Source organism: Cavia porcellus, unplaced genomic scaffold (genome assembly GCF_034190915.1).
Source record: "Cavia porcellus strain 051 isolate PalLab524CR breed Dunkin Hartley unplaced genomic scaffold, mCavPor4.1 scaffold_23, whole genome shotgun sequence".
Lineage (NCBI taxonomy): Eukaryota > Metazoa > Chordata > Mammalia > Rodentia > Caviidae > Cavia > Cavia porcellus.
In genome coordinates this window covers 43,385,257-43,405,072 of record NW_026947506.1, presented here as the reverse complement: position 1 = coordinate 43,405,072, position 19,816 = coordinate 43,385,257, and the positions used below count along the sequence as shown (strand labels likewise).

Here is a 19,816-nt window from a genome sequence, read left to right as displayed (position 1 = left end):
CAACATTGTTTTACTACCTAAGAGTTGGCAGTAAATCTACATCTTCTCAACACTGTGTTTAACGAACATGAATATAACACTCAGAACAACTCCATTTTGCCTGTCCTTTATAATGCTATGAAGTTTAGAAACAATTGTAGTATAATTATTATTTTATAACATCAAAGAAGAAACTAAAAATGCTTCTTAATTACTACATAAATATTGGTGAATAAGTAAAAAGAAAAAGTCTGTGCCCCACCAGCCCAGCCACCCTATCTCCTGGACCTAGTATTGCTGTTGACCTTTGGCTCCCACTCCTCCTCCCAGAACCTTGGACTGCAGTGGATTAACCATGTGGGGCTGATGAGAGACTCAGTAACCTCTCATCAGACCTCAGCAGGCTCCCACCAGTGCAGTGAAATTGCCCCTAAAATACAGGTCTTCAGTGGGCAAATAAGAGCCATAGTGAAGCTCCCTCCAGCTGTATGACCTTGATGAACTTGGTTAGAGTGTAAGTTATTCCTTCCTCCACACAGAGAACATCGGACAGGTTGAGGAGTGTGCCAATAAGGCCTCTACCAACTTGTAAAAAATTAAAAGGGATTATGAGACACCAAGTAACACAGCAGGGTCTCAGCCAAGATAAACTATAGACAGGGAGATCTGGTGACCTGGAACAACTTGAACACACAGTAACCCCAGGAACTAAGTAAGGGTTGACTTACATCAATACTCCTACGCTAGTCAGCTGAAGAAGAATGTAGGACTCACCCAAGAGAACCTGTACGAGGAATTCAGATGACTGGCTCTCTTCTTCACTGTGGTACCCAACAAATGGACAAACACAAACCACACAGCAGTACCCTATAATTCACACTATCGACAGTTGAGACTGTTGGTATTGAAAGACCAACTATTAGCCCAAAAGATGAAAGTTACAAAACAAAATATCAAAGTGCAAGCTCAAATATATAGTCCATTAGGATCAAGTACAGTGACACTGAAATAGAGGACTTTAAAAGTAATACACCAGAAATCTCTGAAAACATAGCAAGTGAAATAAAGAAATAAATCCACAGGGCTATAGAGGAAATCAAATTAGAAACAGCTTCTTATGTAAAGAAAGAAATAATAAAGGAGTTTCTCAGCATAGCTGCAGAAGAACTAGATTAAAAAAGTACAGGAGCATGGGAAATTGATTGAAACATACAAAACAATATACAAAACAAGCAGAATCCATGAAACAAATTCAAAGAAATATCCAAGAAACACAAAATCTATTGAAAGCTGGAAAAACTGTTTAAATGAAGCTGAGGATAGACTTTCAGACCTTGAGGACAGGATTGCAGTTAGCAATCATAAAAGGATACAACTTTAAAATGCAGCATGAAAATAAAATCCAGTAGCTTCAAGACAATGCCACGAGAAACAATATAAGACTAACAGGCATCAATGAAGATGCAGAAGTCAACACAAATAACATCGGTAAAATAATCACAGAATATCAGAAAATTTCCCAAATATGGGGAAAAAATGTGATATGCAGATACACGAGGCATACAGAATGCCAAACAGTCACAACCAACATAAATCTACACCCAACGTGCAATAATTAAGATCCAAGATACACAGCATAAAAACAGAATACTAAAAGCTGTTAGAGAAAAGACACAACTCACCTATTAAGGAAAGCCTATTAGAAACATGGCAGGCTTTTTAGCACAAACGTTCAAGTCAAGACTAACTGAGAGGGAGGTGTTTCAAGCCCTGAAAACAAAACAATTTTTAACCCAGATTGATGTACTTAGGGAAACTTTCTTTCAAATTTAATGGAGAAACAAGATACTTCCATGACAAAGAACAACAGACAAAATTCATGTCCAAAAACCAACCCTAGAAAGAGTACTAAAAGACATACTAGATAGAGATAAAAATGACCACAATCTCCAAAACAACAACAGAAAGAAATCACCAGGCAGGACAAGCAATTAAACAAGACAGAAAGCAGAAAACCAACAACAGGAACATAACATGACAAAGTTGAGCCACTACATATGTTATATCCATCAGTGTAAATGGCCTCAATTCACCTATCAAAAGAAAAAGGTTGACAGAGTGGATCAAGAAACAGGATCCCATAATATGATGTATACAAAACATACATCTGACTCAAAAAGAAACTCAATAGATTAAAAGTCAAAAGATGAAAAACAGTATTCCATGCAACAGGAACACAGGAAAAAGCAGGGGTGGCTATTCTTTTTGCAGACAATGTGAACTTCAAACCTAAAATGATTAAAAGAGATAAAGAAGGTCACTATATACTTGTTAGTGAAAAAATTCAAGAGAAAGAACTAACAATTATAAATATATATGCACCAAATAAAGGAGCACCCAACTATATAAGACAAATACTAATGGACATGAAAATCCAAATACACAAGAACATAATTGTAATAGGAGACCTTAATATCCCACTGTCACAAAGAGATAAATCAAATAGGAAAAAAGTCACCAAAGAAATAATAGAACTGAATCATACCTGTGAGTGAAAGAGTTGCTGGCTGGCCCAGACCGGACACTTTAACCAGAAGAAGCCTCAGCCAAATTAGGGAGCTCCTGCCTCCCCCGCCCCTTAGAGATTTACCTATAACCCTATACCCCCATCCCTAAGAACCTGCCTCTGGTGCCAAACGTGTGCCAATGGGCTACCTGTGCATCCCTAATGCCCCTTGGGGTCCACCCCAGACAGAGGCTACTTATGGGCCTCACTCCACGTGTTAGAGTGAGTGTTCCAGAGAGAGTTCGCCGGCCCCGGGGGGAGATGCTGCGCCCCAGGGGCTGGGGGGTCTCTCCCCGCATTCCCGAAATAAAGGTTACTTATATTTTATACTTCTTATCTTTGCAGCCACCGCCACCCACTCCTTTCATGGTTGTCCACTCCACTCCACTCCTTCCTTCCCCTCTTCTTCTACCCTTCTCAGACCTAACAGTGAGCAAATGGACTTAGAAGATATTTATAGAGTGTCCCACCCAACTACATCAGAAAATACATTCTTCTCAGCTGTGCATGGGACATTCTTCAAAATAGACCAAATATTAACCCATAAAATATTCTTAAGTAAATGCAAAGGGATTTAAATTATCTCATACATATTATCTGACTATAGCACACTGAAATTGGAAATTAATGACAAAATAAATTACAAAACCTGCATAAATACATAGAAATTAAATAACTTCCTGAAAAATCATTGGATTACAGGTTAAATTTAAAAAGAAATAAAGCAATACCTACAATTCAATGAAAATGCAGATACAACATACTGCAACCTGTGGGACACAATTAAAGTAGTTGTAAGAGGAAAATACATAGCAATAAACTGTCATATCAAGAAAATGGAACAAGCACAAATAAACAACCTGATGCTACATCTCAAGCTGCCAGAAAAGAGCAAGTCAAACCCAAAGCTCATAGAAGAAAGGATATTGTAAATATCAGAATAGAAATTAATGCAATTAAAACTAAAGAAATACAAAGAATTAATGAATCAAAGAGCTGGCTTTTTGAGAGAATAAACAGAATTGATAAACCTCTATCCAACCTTATTAAGAAAAAAAATAAAACTCAAATCCACGCCAAAAAAAAGACTTAAAATAGAGAAATCAGTATAGATCCCATGCAAATTCAAAAGATCGTGAATACCTATTTTGAAAATCTAGTCCCATAGGGTGGAAAACACAGGGGAAATGGACAGATTTCTAGAAACATATGAACTACCAAAGCTCAATCAAAAAGATATAACAATTTTGAATAACCCAATAACAGCTATCGAAATTGGACACATGATTAAAAACTTACCAACAAAGAAAAGCCCAGGCCCTGATGGATGCATGACTGAATTCTACAAGAAATTTAGAGAAGGTTTGATGCCAATACTGCTTAAGCTCTTCAATGAAATTAAAAGGGAAGCAATCTTCCCTAACTCATTCCTAGAAGCAAGTATTACTCTGATACCAAAAGCAGAGACAGACCCTACCAAAAAGGAGAACTATAGGCCGATTTCCCTAATGAACATCGATGCAAAAAATCTCAATAAAATACTGGCAAATAGAATACAGCAAATCATTGAGAAGATTATACATCACAACCAAGTGGGATTTATTCCAGGAATGGCTTAACATACGCAAATCAATAAATGTAATACACCACATCAACATAGCCAAAAACAAAAAAAACATGATCAAGAAGAGCAAGGCAAGCCCAAAGCTCACAGAAGGGAGGAAATTATGAAGATTAGAGCAGAAATTAATACGATTGAAACTAAGAAAACAATACAAAGAATTAATGAAAAGTAGGTTCTTTGAAAGAGCAAGCTAAATTGATAAACACCTAGTCAACCTTATCAAGGAAAAGAAAGAAAAAACCCAGACTTGTGCAATAAGGAATGAAAAGGATGAAATTACTATAGATCTTGTGGCTATTCAGAAGATCATGAATACCTATTTTGAAATTTTTTGTACCAGGGAACTCACCACCTCACGCTTGCCAGGCAGGCACTTATACCACTGAGAAAAATTCCTGCCCCTATTTTGAAAATCTTTACTTACATAAGGTGGAAAGCTCAGAGGAAATGGACAGATTCCTAGAAACATGTAAATTACCAAAGCTGAATCAAGAAGATATAAAAATTTTGAATAATCCAATATCAGTTACTAAAATTGAAAACATAATTAAAAACTTACTAACAAAGAAAAGCTCAGGTCCTATTGGATTCAGAGCTAAATTCTGGAAGAAATTTAGAGAATATTTTATTTCAAAACTCCTTGAAGTCTTTAATGAAATTGAAAAGGAAGCAATTCTCCCTAACTGACTCATGGAGGCAAGTATTACTCTGATACCAAAATCAGAGAAAGACCAAACCAAAAAGGAGTATTATAGGCCAATTTCCCTAAAGAACATCAATGCAAAAAATTCTCAACAAAATATGAGCAAATAGAATGCAGCAAAATCATTAAGAAAATTATAGACCATGACTAGTGGAATTTTTCCTAGGAATGCAAGGATGGTTTAACATATGCAAATCAATAAATGTAATACACCAGATAAACAGAGCCCAAAACAAAAAACACATGATCATCTTAATAGATGAAGAAAAAACTTTTGATACAGTCCAACACATTTTCATGATAAAACCTTAGCAAGATCAAAATAGATGGTCTCTAGGTCAATCTGATAAAAGCCATCTATGAAAAGCCAACAGCCAACATCATAATAAATGTACAAAAACTGAAATCTTTCACTCTACAATCAGGAACTAGACAAGGATGTCCACTATCACCACTCTTATGTAATATAGTTCTGGAAACATTCGCCAGAGAAATTAGACAGGAAAGAGGAAAAAAAGGGGTAAGAATAGAAAAGGAAGAGGTTAAATTATCACTGTTTACAGGTGACATGATGCTCTACATAGAATACCCCAAAAACTCCACCAAAAGACTATTAGAGTTAATAAGCAAATTCAGCAGTGTAGCTGGATATAAAGTCAACACTCAAAACTCAATAGCATTCCTGTACACAAACGGAAAATTCACTGAGAGAGAAATTATGGAAATAATTTCACAATAGCATCTAAAAAATGAAACACGTAGGAATCAACCTAACAAAGGCTGTAAAAGACCTATACATTAAAAACTATAGTACTCTAAAAAAGGAGATTGAAAAGGATGTCAGAAAATGGAAAGATATTTTTTACTCTTAGTTGAGAAGAATCAACACTGTGAAAATGGCCATAATTCCAAAACTGTTATACACATTTAATACAATACCAATCAAAGTACCATTAACATACCACACAGAGCTATAGAAAACATTTCTAAAGTTCATTTGGAAACAGAAGAGCCCTTGAATAGCAAAGGCAATCCTGAGCATGAAAGAAAGGCAGGAATCATACCTATCCCTGACTTAAAATTATACTACAAAGCTGCAGTGATAAAATCAGCATGATACTGGCAAAGAAATAAGACCTGAGAATCAATGGAATAGATTAGAATATGCAAACACAACTCCAAAGACTCAGCTACCTTATACTTGATAAAGTGGCTAAACATGTTCACTGGAAGAAGGATAGCCTCTTTAATAAATGGTGTTGGAAATTGGCTTTCCACATGCCAAAGATGAAAACTAGACCCACGCCTATTACCATGCACAAAACTAAAGTCAAAATGGATCAAAATAAACATTAAAATAGAAGCACTAAATCTACTTGAAGACAAGGTAGGTAGAAATCTTGGAGACATAGGGGTAGACAAAAAATTCATGAACAAAACACAAACCACACAGGAAGTACTTCAAAGAATCAACAACTGGGATCTCACGCTATTCAAAAGGTTTTGTACTTTAAAAGAAGTCACCAACAAAGTGAAACGAAAACCCACAGAATGGGAAAGAATTTTAGGCAGCAGCCACTCAGACAAAGGACTTGTATCCAGAATATATAAAGAATTGAAAAACATCAAACCCCCCAAATTCAAAGACCTTCTCCAAATGGGCATCAGAGATGAACACACATTTCTGAGATGAAGATATATAAGGGGCAAATAAATACATGAAGAAATGTTCACCATCACGGTCATTTGAGAAATGCAAATTAAAACAGCATTGAGATTTCATCTCACTTCAGAAAGAATGGCTGCCATCAAGAAATCAATTGATAACAAATGTTGGTGAGGTTGTGGAGAAAAAGAAACATTCCTACACTGTTGGTGGGAGTGTGGCCTGGTGCAGCCACCAATGAAATAGTATGGAGATTCCTCAAAAGACTAGGATTGGAAGTTCCTTTCAATCCAGCTACTCCACTCCTGGGTATTTTCCCAGAAAAATTGAAAAGGTCGTGTCTCAGCAATATATAGGCCCCCATGCTTATAGCAGTGCAATTCGTAATAGCTAAATCTTGGAAACAACCAAAATGTCCATCAACCACAGAATGGATGAAAAAGATGTGGTATTTTTATACAATGAAATATTATTCAGCTATATAGAAGGATAATCTTGAGGCTTTTATAGGTAAATGGAGGCAACTTGAGACTATCCTCATAAGTAAAATAAATCAGACTTATATTTATATTGTATTATCTCCCTAGTATAAAAAAATAATAACCTGAAAGAGTAGTAAGATCCAAAATGTACAACAGATTTTGTGATAATGAAAGGGAAAGTGCTCTAAAGGATATAACTATATGTATGTTTAAGTATGTAAGATAGATAACCACAGTACTAAGTTTTTGTTAGTTTATCAAACAGAATGTTTTATACTGTGATTGACTGTCCACTTTTCATACTTTGATTTTGTGACTTGAGCAAGTACTTCTAAGATGACAATATATAACATCAACTAGTGATTTCTTACATTTTTATTGAAATTCTATATTATTTCTACTGTTCTTCTGTTTTTCTTTTTTTCTCTAACTAAAAAAGAAGATGGTTAAAGGTAGCAAAGCTCTTCCTCAGCAGCACACCTGAAATCCCCACCTACACCTCCCTGAAGAACTGTCAGCTCTCCTGAGCTCCCAGATCCAGGCACGAGAGATGGCCCAGCATACACTTCAGGCTATAGAGAGTGAGGCTATAGAGAACCATGAGACAGATACCTGGGACACTGACCTTGGTGTAGGGCCTTCTGAAGAGTTCCAAGCTCAATCCATCACTGGAAAGCTGCTTGTTTCCAAAGACAGCACAGGCTAGGAAGTGAAAATGGAGATAGAAAAAGATAAAACATCACGAACCCCACGGTTCTTAGGAGAGTTCTGCATCTTTTTTGAACTTATGTTCCTTAGATTGACGTAAGCTTTGAGTTAACTTCCAGAGTCTTGAGAACACTGACTCTGGTGGCTTTCCAAGTATCCTCTCCTCACTGTCATGGTGAAATGAGTTTATTTCACTATTTAAGAAGTCCTACTTTTCTCCAAGATTTTGTAATTGTATTTCTTATGGTAGTCCCAAGTCGTTTTACAAACCACCAACTTTAATTTAAAAAATTAAAAATTACTCAGTTTGGCTAACAAAATAAATCCAAATTCAATTGAAAATTGCAATACTGAAATTCCCAGGCATACATCTCTAGTTCTTTCCCCATATGACTTCTGACCAGGGGCTCATTTCATACACTTCTCAGTTTCACTTTTTTATATCAGGATAAGCAAACTATAGGCCATGATCTCTTACGCCTCTGCCTCTCAGCAAAAATGGGTCTTTAATGTTCTTAAAAAGGTTGTGACAATAAACAAAGAAAAAATATGAAGAACCAGTATGTGGCCTACAAATATAAGTGGCTTGCTCACTGGGTATTCAGAGAAAAAAAATTTTTTGGTAATGTTGGGACCTCAGGGCCTCATGCATACCAGGCAAGTGCTCTCAGCCCTAGACTGATACTTCCTGCCTAATACTCTGAAATTAAAGTTAAAACCTCTCCAAACTCCAAACAGATATGTCTCTGCTAAGACCTCATTAATTATGAGAAATACAATACCAGGAAATGTCTCAGTCAACTATGCTAGCACATGGTATTTCTTTCTGAAAATTACATATACAGGCAAAATTCTATGTTACTTAAATAGAAAAGATCAACAGGCTACCAGATTTATTTATCTTCTTAATGATTCTCTAAAATTTTTTGATTCTCACATTCCATCGCATCAACACATTCCAAACTCAAGGTGGGGATGGGGGAGGCAGATGATGTCACTATTCCAAATGCATGAAGTATTTATCACAAGATTGTTTGTGCTCTCGACCCCTCTTTCTCATCTATGACACCAAACCCTCAACTCCTGCTTCCACCTAATCACCCTGTACCCCTGCTCCCAGCTCCTGCACTTCATTCACCTCATAAGGTAATCAATTCCTTACTTTACTGAAATAAAGTAAAAACAAGCTCTCAACTTCTGTTAGATACAATTTTACACTTCTCCAATTATTTCTTTATATAGTAATCCTTGCTTTTGTTGTCACAAATTTATGCCTTCATTACTCCATTCCAAATACTCGGTGATTTTGCTCGTTCCAATCTTCCCTTTCTTGGATCCTCCAGCTCACTATTACTTCCTTCCCTGAACCCTTCCCCCTCTTTAATCTCTCCTTTCCTAGAACCTAAAGCTCTTCCTGGGAGGTAACAACTCTTATGTGTCTCTCCCTTTCTGTGACAAAATTCTTGGTCTACTTCTTTTTTACAAAGTTCTATAACTATTTTAAATGACCAACATTATGTTATCAAAATTAATGGCCTTCCTCAAGTTTTTAAGGTTTTCAATCTTCCTTCAGTTTTTTGTTTTTTGCTTTTTGGGGTTTTTTTGGTGCTGGTGACTGAACTTGACCTCACACTTGCCAGATAGGCACTTATGCCACTGAGCTAAATCCCCAGCCCCTTCTTTCAGTATTTGATCAGATTCTTATATGTTCTCCAATCTTCTGTCATACAAACTCTTCTAGTTCAATTTTTCTAAACACTCACATATTATACATTAAATTTTTCCCTTCCTTTCATCTCTGAAAGTTTGTTTTCCCAAAGTACATTTACTTTATGGCCTTTATTTCTCAACATTTGTATCCTTTGTTAACCTTACTCAATCTTCAAGTTTTACCTATGATTTTTACAAAGATGGTTTCCAAGGCTACAGTCTTCATTCCTGGATAACATCTTTTCTCCTTCCTCTTCCTTCCATTTCTACCTTACATCTGTCTTAGTTACTTTTTACTCCTTGCTGAGACAAAATACCTGAAGCCCAAGTTGAGAAAGGAAAGGTTTATTTCTTACAGTTTTTGGAGGTTTCAGTCCACACTCAGTTGGCTCCAAGACAGGCGGGCATGGCTGGGCCACAGTTCATGGTGGCTACAAACAACAAGCAGGAACTAGCAAAAAGCAAGACACACCTTCTTCCTGCCATTACATCACATCCTGGCTCCACCCATATGTGGGTGGAGCCCTGACACCATCAACCCAAGCACTAAACAATGAACCATCACAAATGCACAATGCAAACTCATGAGGCCTAAGGGCCACAGACATAAACCATGACATTCCACCCCTGGTCCCCAGGACTCATGCACATCCTTTATACAAAAGACATTTAGTCCACCTCCACGAGTTGCCAAAGCCCTAACAGTTTCAGCATTGCTGAATAGTCCAAGTCCCAAGTCTCCTCCAAGATCTATGGTAAACTCTTAACTGTAACCCCCTGTACAAATGAAACAAGGTTAACATTTCTGAAATGCAAAGGCACAAAATAAACATTACCATTCAAAAAGTTACAAACAGTGGAATAGAAAGCATTGGAAACAAAGCAAGCCTAACATCCAGCATCCATGCTCAGCATCTGAAGCAAACTGGTTGCAAGCTCCAAAAGGCTTGGGTGATTCCACCTCCCCCACGACACTTCTGGCGATTTCAACTCCCACAGCTTTTCTATTAAATCTTCTCTGCTCATTTTTTGCAGCTTCCCTTGGATCATCCACATTCCTGGCTTTTCCAAACTTCTGGGGTCTCCACTGCACCTTTGGCTTCACCTTTACTTCTTCACAAATTGCCATCTCGGGGCATACTGCTTGGCCTGCCAGGCCCTTTGCAATCGGGATGGAAGCCATCTTACCCTCAGAATTTGTGCATTTTCCTTGCACCTAAAATCAGCACCTTGTGGATGCCACCAAGGTTTGTTGCTAGCTGGAATGGTAGCCAGGCTTTTCTCGCTCTTGGCTGTAGGGGTCAGTTGCCTGGACCTCAGAGCTCTGTTTACTTGATTGTGAGGAAAAGCTTCTCTATGTTGCTGCCATTCTGGAGCCTCACGTGGCCTCTGTTGCCATTCTGGAGCATGGTGCTCTGCAGCCTTCTCCTCTGAGCAAATTCTTTCACCTTTGCAGTGAGGCTGCAAAGGGTGGAGACCTGCTTCCTGGGATGCCCCGGGGTGATCTTTCTTATCTCTCTGTTTCCCCTCAGCAATCAAAATCTCAACTCTGTCTTTACAATCCACAGCCTTCCTGGAATTTTCCTTCTGGTCAAACTCACAGTATTGCAGATTATCCTGCTGGGCTCCTTGCTCTTGATTTGCAACATAGAGCTGGCTAAAAGCCTGCAACAATAGGCATGCCACAGCCTCAATGTTGGATTTCTTTTTAATTTCTTTTTCAAGATTAATCAGTCCATTGCCCTTTGTCTCAGTCTCAGGCAAAGTCTCTGGGCAGGAACAAATGCAGACAAACTTTCTGCCAATCCATAACACACATCATGTGAAGTCCAACAACCAATGCAGTCCTTCTTCCCAGCAGAAACCTCCCTAGCCTGGTCTTTACCATCAGGCTTTCTATCAGCCTTCTGGTCTCCTGAGCACTGACTAGAATCTCCTCTACAGAACAGCTTAAGCTGCTCCAGCTCTATGCCTCCAAGTAACATGTCCAAACCTTTCCAAATTCTGCCCACAAGCCATTTATAAAGCCTCTTGAAAAACATGGTCAGGAGGGCTGGGGATTTAGCTCAGCAGCATAAGCACCTGTCTTGCAAGCAGGCAGTTGTGAGTTCGATCCCTGGTACCAGTAAAAAAAAAGAAAAAGAAAAAAAGAAAAAGAAAAACATGGTCAGGTATAGTCACAGGAAATGACCCCACTCCTTGGTACCAAATTCTGTCTTAGTTACTTTTTACTCCTTGCTGAGACAAAATACCTGAAGCCCAAGTTGAGAAAGGAAAGGTTTATTTCTTACAGTTTTTGGAGGTTTCAGTCCACACTCAGTTGGCTCCAAGACAGGCGGGCATGGCTGGGCCACAGTTCATGGTGGCTACAAACAACAAGCAGGAACTAGCAAAAAGCAAGACACACCTTCTTCCTGCCATTACATCACATCCTGGCTCCACCCACATATGGGTGGGTTGACACCATCAACCCAAGCAATAGACAATGAAACATCACAATGCACAATGCAAACTCATGAGGCCTGGGGGCCACAGATGTAAACCATGACACCATCTATCTACTCGTTGGAATCTTTCTCCATCAAATTTCACCTGTTCCCATCTCTCCATCCTTACTGTTACTTCCCTCTTTTACACCACTGCAGCCTGAATTCTAATAGAGGTTTTCCAGTCATGCTTTCTCTCCCCTTCTCAGTCAATCTCGAATCCACCTCTGGACTGCTGCACAGTATACTGTGCCACATTTCTAATCAAGTCACGCTCCTACTTAAAAATCATTCAGTGTGACTTCCGGGAGAACATGGCGGATAGATAGCAGCAGCTTCAGAGGCTCTCTGAGAAACTGCACTTAAAATCCAGGAATGGTGCCAGGCAAGAAGTCCTAAGCAAGGAGAGATATAATTTGCCGACCCAGGAACAAACTAAACTAAGAGAAACCAACTGGAAACGCAATCCCAGTGATATAACAGGAACAGATAAGGTCTCAGCATGGAAGCAGGAGCCCGCGCCACTGGAAGCCACAATTTGAATTTCCTGCAGCTGCTGCTGCGTCCCAATCAGCAGGGCAAGGAGAGAGGCGCGAAAGCTCTGAGAGTGGGAAGCGGTGAATGGAGTTGAGAGCAGGACTGGCCAGGAGCCCTGCATCGACCTGCAGTGAGTGAGCGGATCGGGGACCCTTCCATAGAGTAGGAGGCTTCAGCAAAGGACATGTGGGGACCGGGCAGACTAGCCAGAACAGAGCACTGCAGTGACTTCAGTCACATATTCCCCTCTCAAGCGGGATTGGTGGGGAGTACCTGGCTTGGGTGACACCGATGACTAAGACCCACTAAGCTAGCCCAAACCAGGTCCCAGTACTTGGGGTGTACCCTAGCAGTGAAGCCTTTGGTAGGTTGACCTGGAGGGGTGGGCCCAGCAGAGGCTGCCCAGGTCTGTGTCTCCCTAGTACACTGCAGTGGGCGGGAACACCTAGCCGGCACAATTCAAACAAACTGTAACCAACAAAGAAAGAAACTGGGCCTCCTATATACACTTGTATAAAAGGAACAAAAAATATGGGAAGAGGGAGCAACGAGAAAGGGTCCTTGGCCCCCAATCCTGAGAAACATGCAATATCAGACATGGCACCAATAGACATAAAGCAGTATCTCCAGAGCCTCATAGACGAGTTCAGGAATGAAGTTATTAATGACCTAAAGCAAGATATAAGTAGAATAGTTAGAGAAATGCTAACCACCACCCAAGAAAAAACAGATGGAGGAATGGGAGAACAGAAAAAAAGGGGAGAATTGTTTGATGGAAAAAATAGAAAAAACATAGAATACGTGAAGCAGGTTCAAAGAGATTACCAGGAAACTAAAAACTCTATTGAAAACTGGCATAACAGCTTGAAAGAAACTAAGGATAGATTATCTGAACTGGAGGGCAGATTTGTAATGTGGGAGCATGAAATGAAAAACTTCTTAAAAATAACAAAAAACAAACAGCAATAATACAAAGGCTAGAAGATGATAAGAGGATCTATAACTTAAGAATTAAGAACATAAAAGAAGAAGTAGGGACACAAACAAATGGACTACAAAAGCTATTCACAGAAATAATCCAGGAGAATTTCCCTAATTTAGCAAATGGTAAAGATACTCAGATGTATGCAGCATACAGGACCCCAGCCACCTACAACCCAAACAAAACTACACCCAGGGATATAATATTCAAAATTCCAAAAATCCATTATAAGAACAGAATTTTAAAGCTGTTAGAGACAAGAAACAGATCACTTACAAGGAAACACCCATCAGAATTACAGCAGACTTCTCGGCACAAACCATCAAAACATGAAGAGCGTGGGGGGAAATAATTCAAGCTTTGAAAGATAATAACCTCCAGCCAAGATTGATATATCCTGTACAACTGTCCCTAGAAATTGATGGAAAAACAAGGTGCTTCCAGGATAAAGAGGAACCAGGGGAATTTTCAAACACCAATTTAACTCTACAGAGAATACTGCAGGATATTCTAAAAAAGGAAAATACCAAGATTCCAGAAATAGTGGCAGAGAGGCCACAATGAATGAAGCATAAAGCGAAATGAAGAAGACAAACTGACAACAAACAACAGAAAAAGAGCTCAACAGAAATGAGGCAGAGAAGATTGGATGGTAGGAACAGCTATTTTGGAGAAAACAAGACATCATAATAGCTAGTGCTGATTTAGTATCATCTTGTTTTGAAGTCCCATCAAACTTGTATTCTTCTGTCTCAATCGGTCTCAAAAGGTTGTATCTTATTGGATTTTATTATATATGATAATATAAGCAAAAACTTTTACAGACAAGGAGATTATACAGAAACCATTGTTCATTTTCTGCTAATTGGTTCTAAATACCCTGTAATAATGTCATTCTCTTGAATGGTTTTATAGTGCCTTCATGTTTGGTGCTGTAGTATACAAAGTTATACTCAAAGTTTTCAAGGAAAGAGACACTATGGTAACTATTTTTATGTCAGGATATCTTGTGGTGCTTAAATGGTTATGTTTTGACCTGCGCTGTTCTGTTGTTATGCCCTCTTTTATCTCAATCTCCCTTTTTTTTAATTATTTACTTTTTTATTTTTATCTTCTTAATTAAGGGAAAAATAAATAAAAAATAGCAGGATACATTATAGTAACCTACTTTGATTTCCTATTAACTTGATTTGAAATCCTGTATTGCCCTCACCATCTTGTTTTCACTGATTTTCCCCTATTTGCTTTGCTTGATAGTACCAAGTTTGAAAGTATAGGCAACAACTGTGAAGACAATAAGATTCATTATGACGCCCATTCTGGTTGGCTATTATCTTATTTTAAAGTCCTGTAATGTCTCCAATGTTTTGGTTTTATTCTTTACTGTTTTGTTCAATTTTATTATAACTGATGATATAGGCAATTCTTCTTAAAATAGCAAGAGACAGTATGGTAACCATTGTTGATCACCTTGTATTTTGTTTTTACATTATCTATTATGTCCATCCTTTTGATTTGACTGACTCTGTTCTGACATGTTGCATTTGGTTTTACTTTCTTCCAAAAAAGTAGTAAGAACTGTGGGAGTAATAAAACTCAAAATGTGTAGTTGTCATTGTACAAAAGAAAAGAAAGTGCTCTAAAGGTTATAACTGCATACATGTTTAAGTGTATAAGATAGATAACCATATTACTGAGTATTTTTGGATCATTAAACAAAACTGTTTGCACTCTCACTGTTTGAAAGTCCACTTTATATGCTTTAATTTTGTAACTTGAACAACTATTTCTAAGATGAGAATATGTAATCTATTAACTAGTGATTTCTTACTGTTTATTTTTTAAATTTTGTATTACTTGTACCCTTTTTCTGTTTTTTTTCTTTTTCTCCTTAAATAAAAAAAAATCACTCAGTGTACTAAATGCCACTGTGCTTAAAGTGGCTTATGTAACTTCCTCTCATTAAAAAGTTTTTACAGAGAAAAACCCATCACTACCTTCCTTTAGAACAGGGTTCAAATGCCCTGCACTTAGCTATGAATTAGGCTTTCCAAGACTGCTCCCAAACCATCTTTCAACCACTTCCTACTTCCTCCTTTTCAGAAACCTTCTTCCAGTCTAACTGTTCTCATGTGGAGGGATGCTGATGATTTCCATCCTACCATTTTTCCAGCCCGTAATATTTGCTGGCATAAGTGGCACACCAAAGCTTAGCGCTTTGTCATAATTTAAATTTTACCTTTTCTTGAAAGCCTTTGCTGATTTTGCTGATTTCCTTTTCCACTTCCATCCTGAAGTATAAACTGCCTCTTCTGAGTCCCAGAAACAATGCATTGGTCAGTCATTGCTTCACTCATCAGGTATCTTCCATATGATACACCCCAGCATGCTGAAGCTTGGATTTGGAAAATGATTTCCAAGGCCTGCTGATTCTGACTGCAGGATGTGTCTATAAGACAAAGTTACACAGCTGGTAAAATCTACACAGACTCCTCCTGCATCATCACCACACCACATATACGGACACGTTCTCCTACTAGGACACCAGCCAACCAACACACGGTGAAAATCAATGACAACTTGCATTAAGAGAGATCCAGCCACTTTCCCATTCATATCTCCAGCCACCTGACCAAAGAACTACCTCACAATAAGTTTCATTGAGACAGTAACAATTTAGTTCTCTCTCAAGCTACAGAAAATAAAGGCTGTAAATGGAGAAGGAAAAGCTTTCTAGTGATTATACTTTTTTAAATCCTAGTTTTAGATATTAAAACTCCATAGCAAAATGGAAGTAAATGCATATCAATCCCTGACAGCATACTCTGTTTTAAATGCAGAACAATATCATATCTGTCCACAAGAGACAGCTAGTCATTTTTATAAACTGTGCCACGGGATACCCTAAGATAACATTTATATTTGTATTTTCTATTCTTTATAATTTTTTAAGTGAGAGCAGCCATTCTGACACACTGTGGGCCAAGTGGTCCAGGACTTCTACCCACCCCACCCATTCCACAGCAGAATTATTTGATTGTTTACAAAAATAAATATAAAACAGTAGCAACTCTTTTGTAACCATGGAATTAATCTGACAGTGGTTAAATGTGTCTAAGCATCTTGCACATCTCCAAAATTGCACCAAAAGGATTTTGGTTGGGTCTCAGAGGCAAAAAAAAAAAAAGGCAGAGGAAGAGGCTGGACTTGCCCCAAACTGTGGTGGTCCCAAGGCAGTCCCAGACTACACTCATGTCTCCAAGTCTCTATACCTTCCATTGATTAGATAGACCACCTGTGTGTAATCTTCCTTCTTGTAGCTCCTGTAGGCTTGCAGGGCAAATCAAACCAAGATGATGACAAAAGGTCACCCTAAGTATAAGCACCAAAACAAGGAATGTTTTGATCACTGAGGATGGGAACATGCTCTCAATAGTGACTAGTAGATATTGGAAGTCAGGTCTCTACACCAGATTCCTGGCCTAACCCAAAGAGAGAAACTCCCCGAGAAGATCTGTTACTCACATCTGCAAGTGCACAGTGTTGACAGGAAGCTAGCAGCTTTCCTACACAGCTCAACCAGCTAGCAGCTGCCCCCCATAGCTGAACCTGCAGATAGCCGATTCTATGAAAAACCACAAGAGATTGCCAGCACTGTCCCATAACTAACACTGTCCTGTCAACCAGCCCCAGAACCCTACTCAGAGACTCAACATTTTGCACCCCCTCACCAGTGCCTCCCTTCCATACCTAAACTTCCTCATAAAACATGCTTTGGCTCCTTGCTTGGGGTCAATGGTCTTTTTGCCCTTGGCCCAACTGCATCCCATCTGCAGTAAAAGCCTCACTGCTTTGGGGAGCTTAACCTAACACTTGCCTTTGGTGCTGGGCTGGTGCAAACCTGTAGCTGGCATCTAAGGGTTCCCTAAGGTCTAGGTATCATACAGCAGAGCCAGTTCCAGATGTGTCTTTGGTCTTCACCTGCTCTGATGTTTTGGGGGTGGTTGGCCTTCCAGTTCCATGGGTAGATGACAAGTGTTTGGGGGGATGTGGCTTCCACCTCAGGGGTCGGACTGGCAGAAGGCACTGAAATTGTGCTGGTGGTTGGTTCCTTAGCTTGTGCCTGGGTTGTGGCCACTGATGTGGAAGACGTCAAAGTCATGTAAGGGACAGTGGTGGCCTCTAGAGTGGTGTCTGAGGGGGGAGATGTAAACCTACCTGGAATGCTAACCACTGGTCAGGGGCAACTGACCCCGGACTTGAGGAATCTTATCCTTGGGGATCCACAGAGAATGCAGAGTTCACCGTGGAGTCAGTGTGTGCTGAGAAACTGAGGGTGCTGGAAGAGCTGTGTTGGCAGCAGCCACAGAAGCAGTCTGGGCACTCGTGGCCAATGTTGCCCTTGCTACTGTTCTTGGAGATGCACTGGTACTTGACACTGGTGAGCTGAGAGAAGGAAACCCAGGGACAGCTGTGATTCGGACCTGCCACACACATGTGGGGACTGCGACGTGGGTCTGGCTTCCAAATAAGGACAAAGAAAAAATGGAAAAATCTGATAGCTGTCCATATCTTGCAGGTTAGCTGGGAGCAGCGTGGTTGGTCCCTGAGGCTCCTCAGGCTGTGAATGATTCCGAGTTGAGGCCTTGGCACTGTGCGTTTGCCAGGTCAGGTCTGGCTCTGCAGGTGAGGGCGACATGGCATGCTGTGGCACAGGTGGGACTGAGGCAGCTGCTCCACTGTGCTAAGAGACTCATCAAGGCAGGGCAGGTCCACGCGGCCAAGCTCCCAAGGGAGAGGAAAGCACTGGTGGGCAGGTGCGGGAAATGGCCAGAGGCAGTCAGAGCAGCGACCCTAAGGCAACTTTTTAAACACAGTCGCCACTGAGCTAGGCCAGGATTCTCCAGGCAGCTTCAGCTCCTACCTCAGGGCCCTGTCTGCCCATCTCCATCCAGGCTACAGCGCCCCCTGCAGGGCCCGGCGCCCTCGCGCGGCTCACCAAGGCCCAGCACAGACACTTGGGGCCTGTGGGGCGCGCCCCTCCCGGGCGCCTGGGCCTTGGGCCTCCTCCACGCGCGGCTGCTTGGGCTCCTTAGGCGCGAGGTGTCAAGGATGGCACTGGACGTGCCTCTCCTGTCTTCTTCCTGCGCTCATCCATTTCCTCATAGTCCTTCTCAAGGGCCTGTCGGTCGCTCCCCACAGCAGCCTCAGGACTCGCCCTACCGTTAGGGTCACCACCGTTACTGGGGAGTTTATCCCTCCCAACACGCATGCTCCCTGCACGCTTCACCCAATGCGCATGCTCCTCCCCACTTTCTAATACGCATGCTCCTTGCAAGCCCCCTCCCTTGCGCATGCTCTACGAGTGCCTGGCAATGCTCCGGTTGTCAATTCTGTTTCGTAAAATTGTAATCTGTGTGGCCCAAAGAACTGTGCTGATATTTTTTTTATTTAAAGAGAAAAAAAGAAAGGAAATAAAAAAAGAACAAAGCAATAAAAGGGTACAAATAATACAGAATTACAAGAAAAAAATATACATTAAGAAATCATTAGTTAATAGGTTTCATAGTGTCGTCTTATAAACAGTTGTTCAAATTATAAAATTAAAGCATATAAATTGGACATTCATACAGTGAGATTACAGTGAGATTCAATAATCCAACAAAAGGTCAGCAATATGGTTTTCCATCCTACACACTCAAACATACATGCAGTTATATCCCTTAGACCACCTTCCTTTCCTCTCTTTTTTACAATAACAGTTACACTTTTTGGGTTTTTTTACTCCCACAGTTCTTATTACTTTTTTTGAAGAGAATAAAACCTAACGTGACTAAACAAAACAGAGTCAGTTAGAACAGAAGGATGGGCATAGTACATGATGCAAAAATAGAATATCAGGTGATCAAAAATGGTTACCATTGTGCCTCTTGCTATTTTTAAAAAGAGTTGCCTATATCGTCAGGTATAATAGAATTGATCAAAACAGTACAGAACAGAACCAATAAAACCTACACTGGAGACCTTACAGAACTTCAAAAGAAGATAATAGTCAAACCATAATGGGCATCATAGTAAATCTTATTGCCTTCAAAATGATTGGCTATACCCTCAAACTTGATACTATCAAACAAAATAGAATATACTATAATCAGACAGAACAAGATGGGGGGAGCAATACTGGGGTTCAAATCAGGTTAGGAAAACAAAAAAGTTACTATAATATAGCCCGCTATTTTTTAATTTAGTTTTCTCTTAATTAGAAAAATGAGAAAAAATAGATTAATTAAAAAGGGGGTAGATTGAGATAAAAGAGGACATTGTAACGAACAATGCAGATCAGAACCAAACAATTTAAGCATCATTTTGTTTC

General features: G+C 39.7%; 1 protein-coding gene and 1 long non-coding RNA gene across 2 annotated transcripts in view; both read right to left on the bottom strand.

Annotated features, from left to right (window-relative positions):
• Window positions 1–18,728, bottom strand: part of LOC134470333 (uncharacterized) — a 99,724-nt gene extending 80,996 nt beyond the window's left edge. Inside the window, exons 1-3 of the long non-coding RNA XR_010042395.1 lie at window positions 17,662–18,728; window positions 15,683–15,892; window positions 7,646–7,722 (exon numbers count right to left, since the gene is read on the bottom strand). This is a non-coding gene — a long non-coding RNA (uncharacterized LOC134470333). The remainder of the gene's footprint in view (window positions 1–7,645; window positions 7,723–15,682; window positions 15,893–17,661) is intronic.
• LOC111756906 (uncharacterized protein C11orf24 homolog) lies at window positions 16,694–17,605 on the bottom strand. The gene is given in 5 exon segments (XM_063233514.1): window positions 16,694–16,808; window positions 16,810–16,907; window positions 17,014–17,068; window positions 17,194–17,290; window positions 17,389–17,605. Coding segments are annotated over 5 exon segments (582 nt in total).
• Window positions 18,729–19,816: the final 1,088 nt, after the last annotated feature.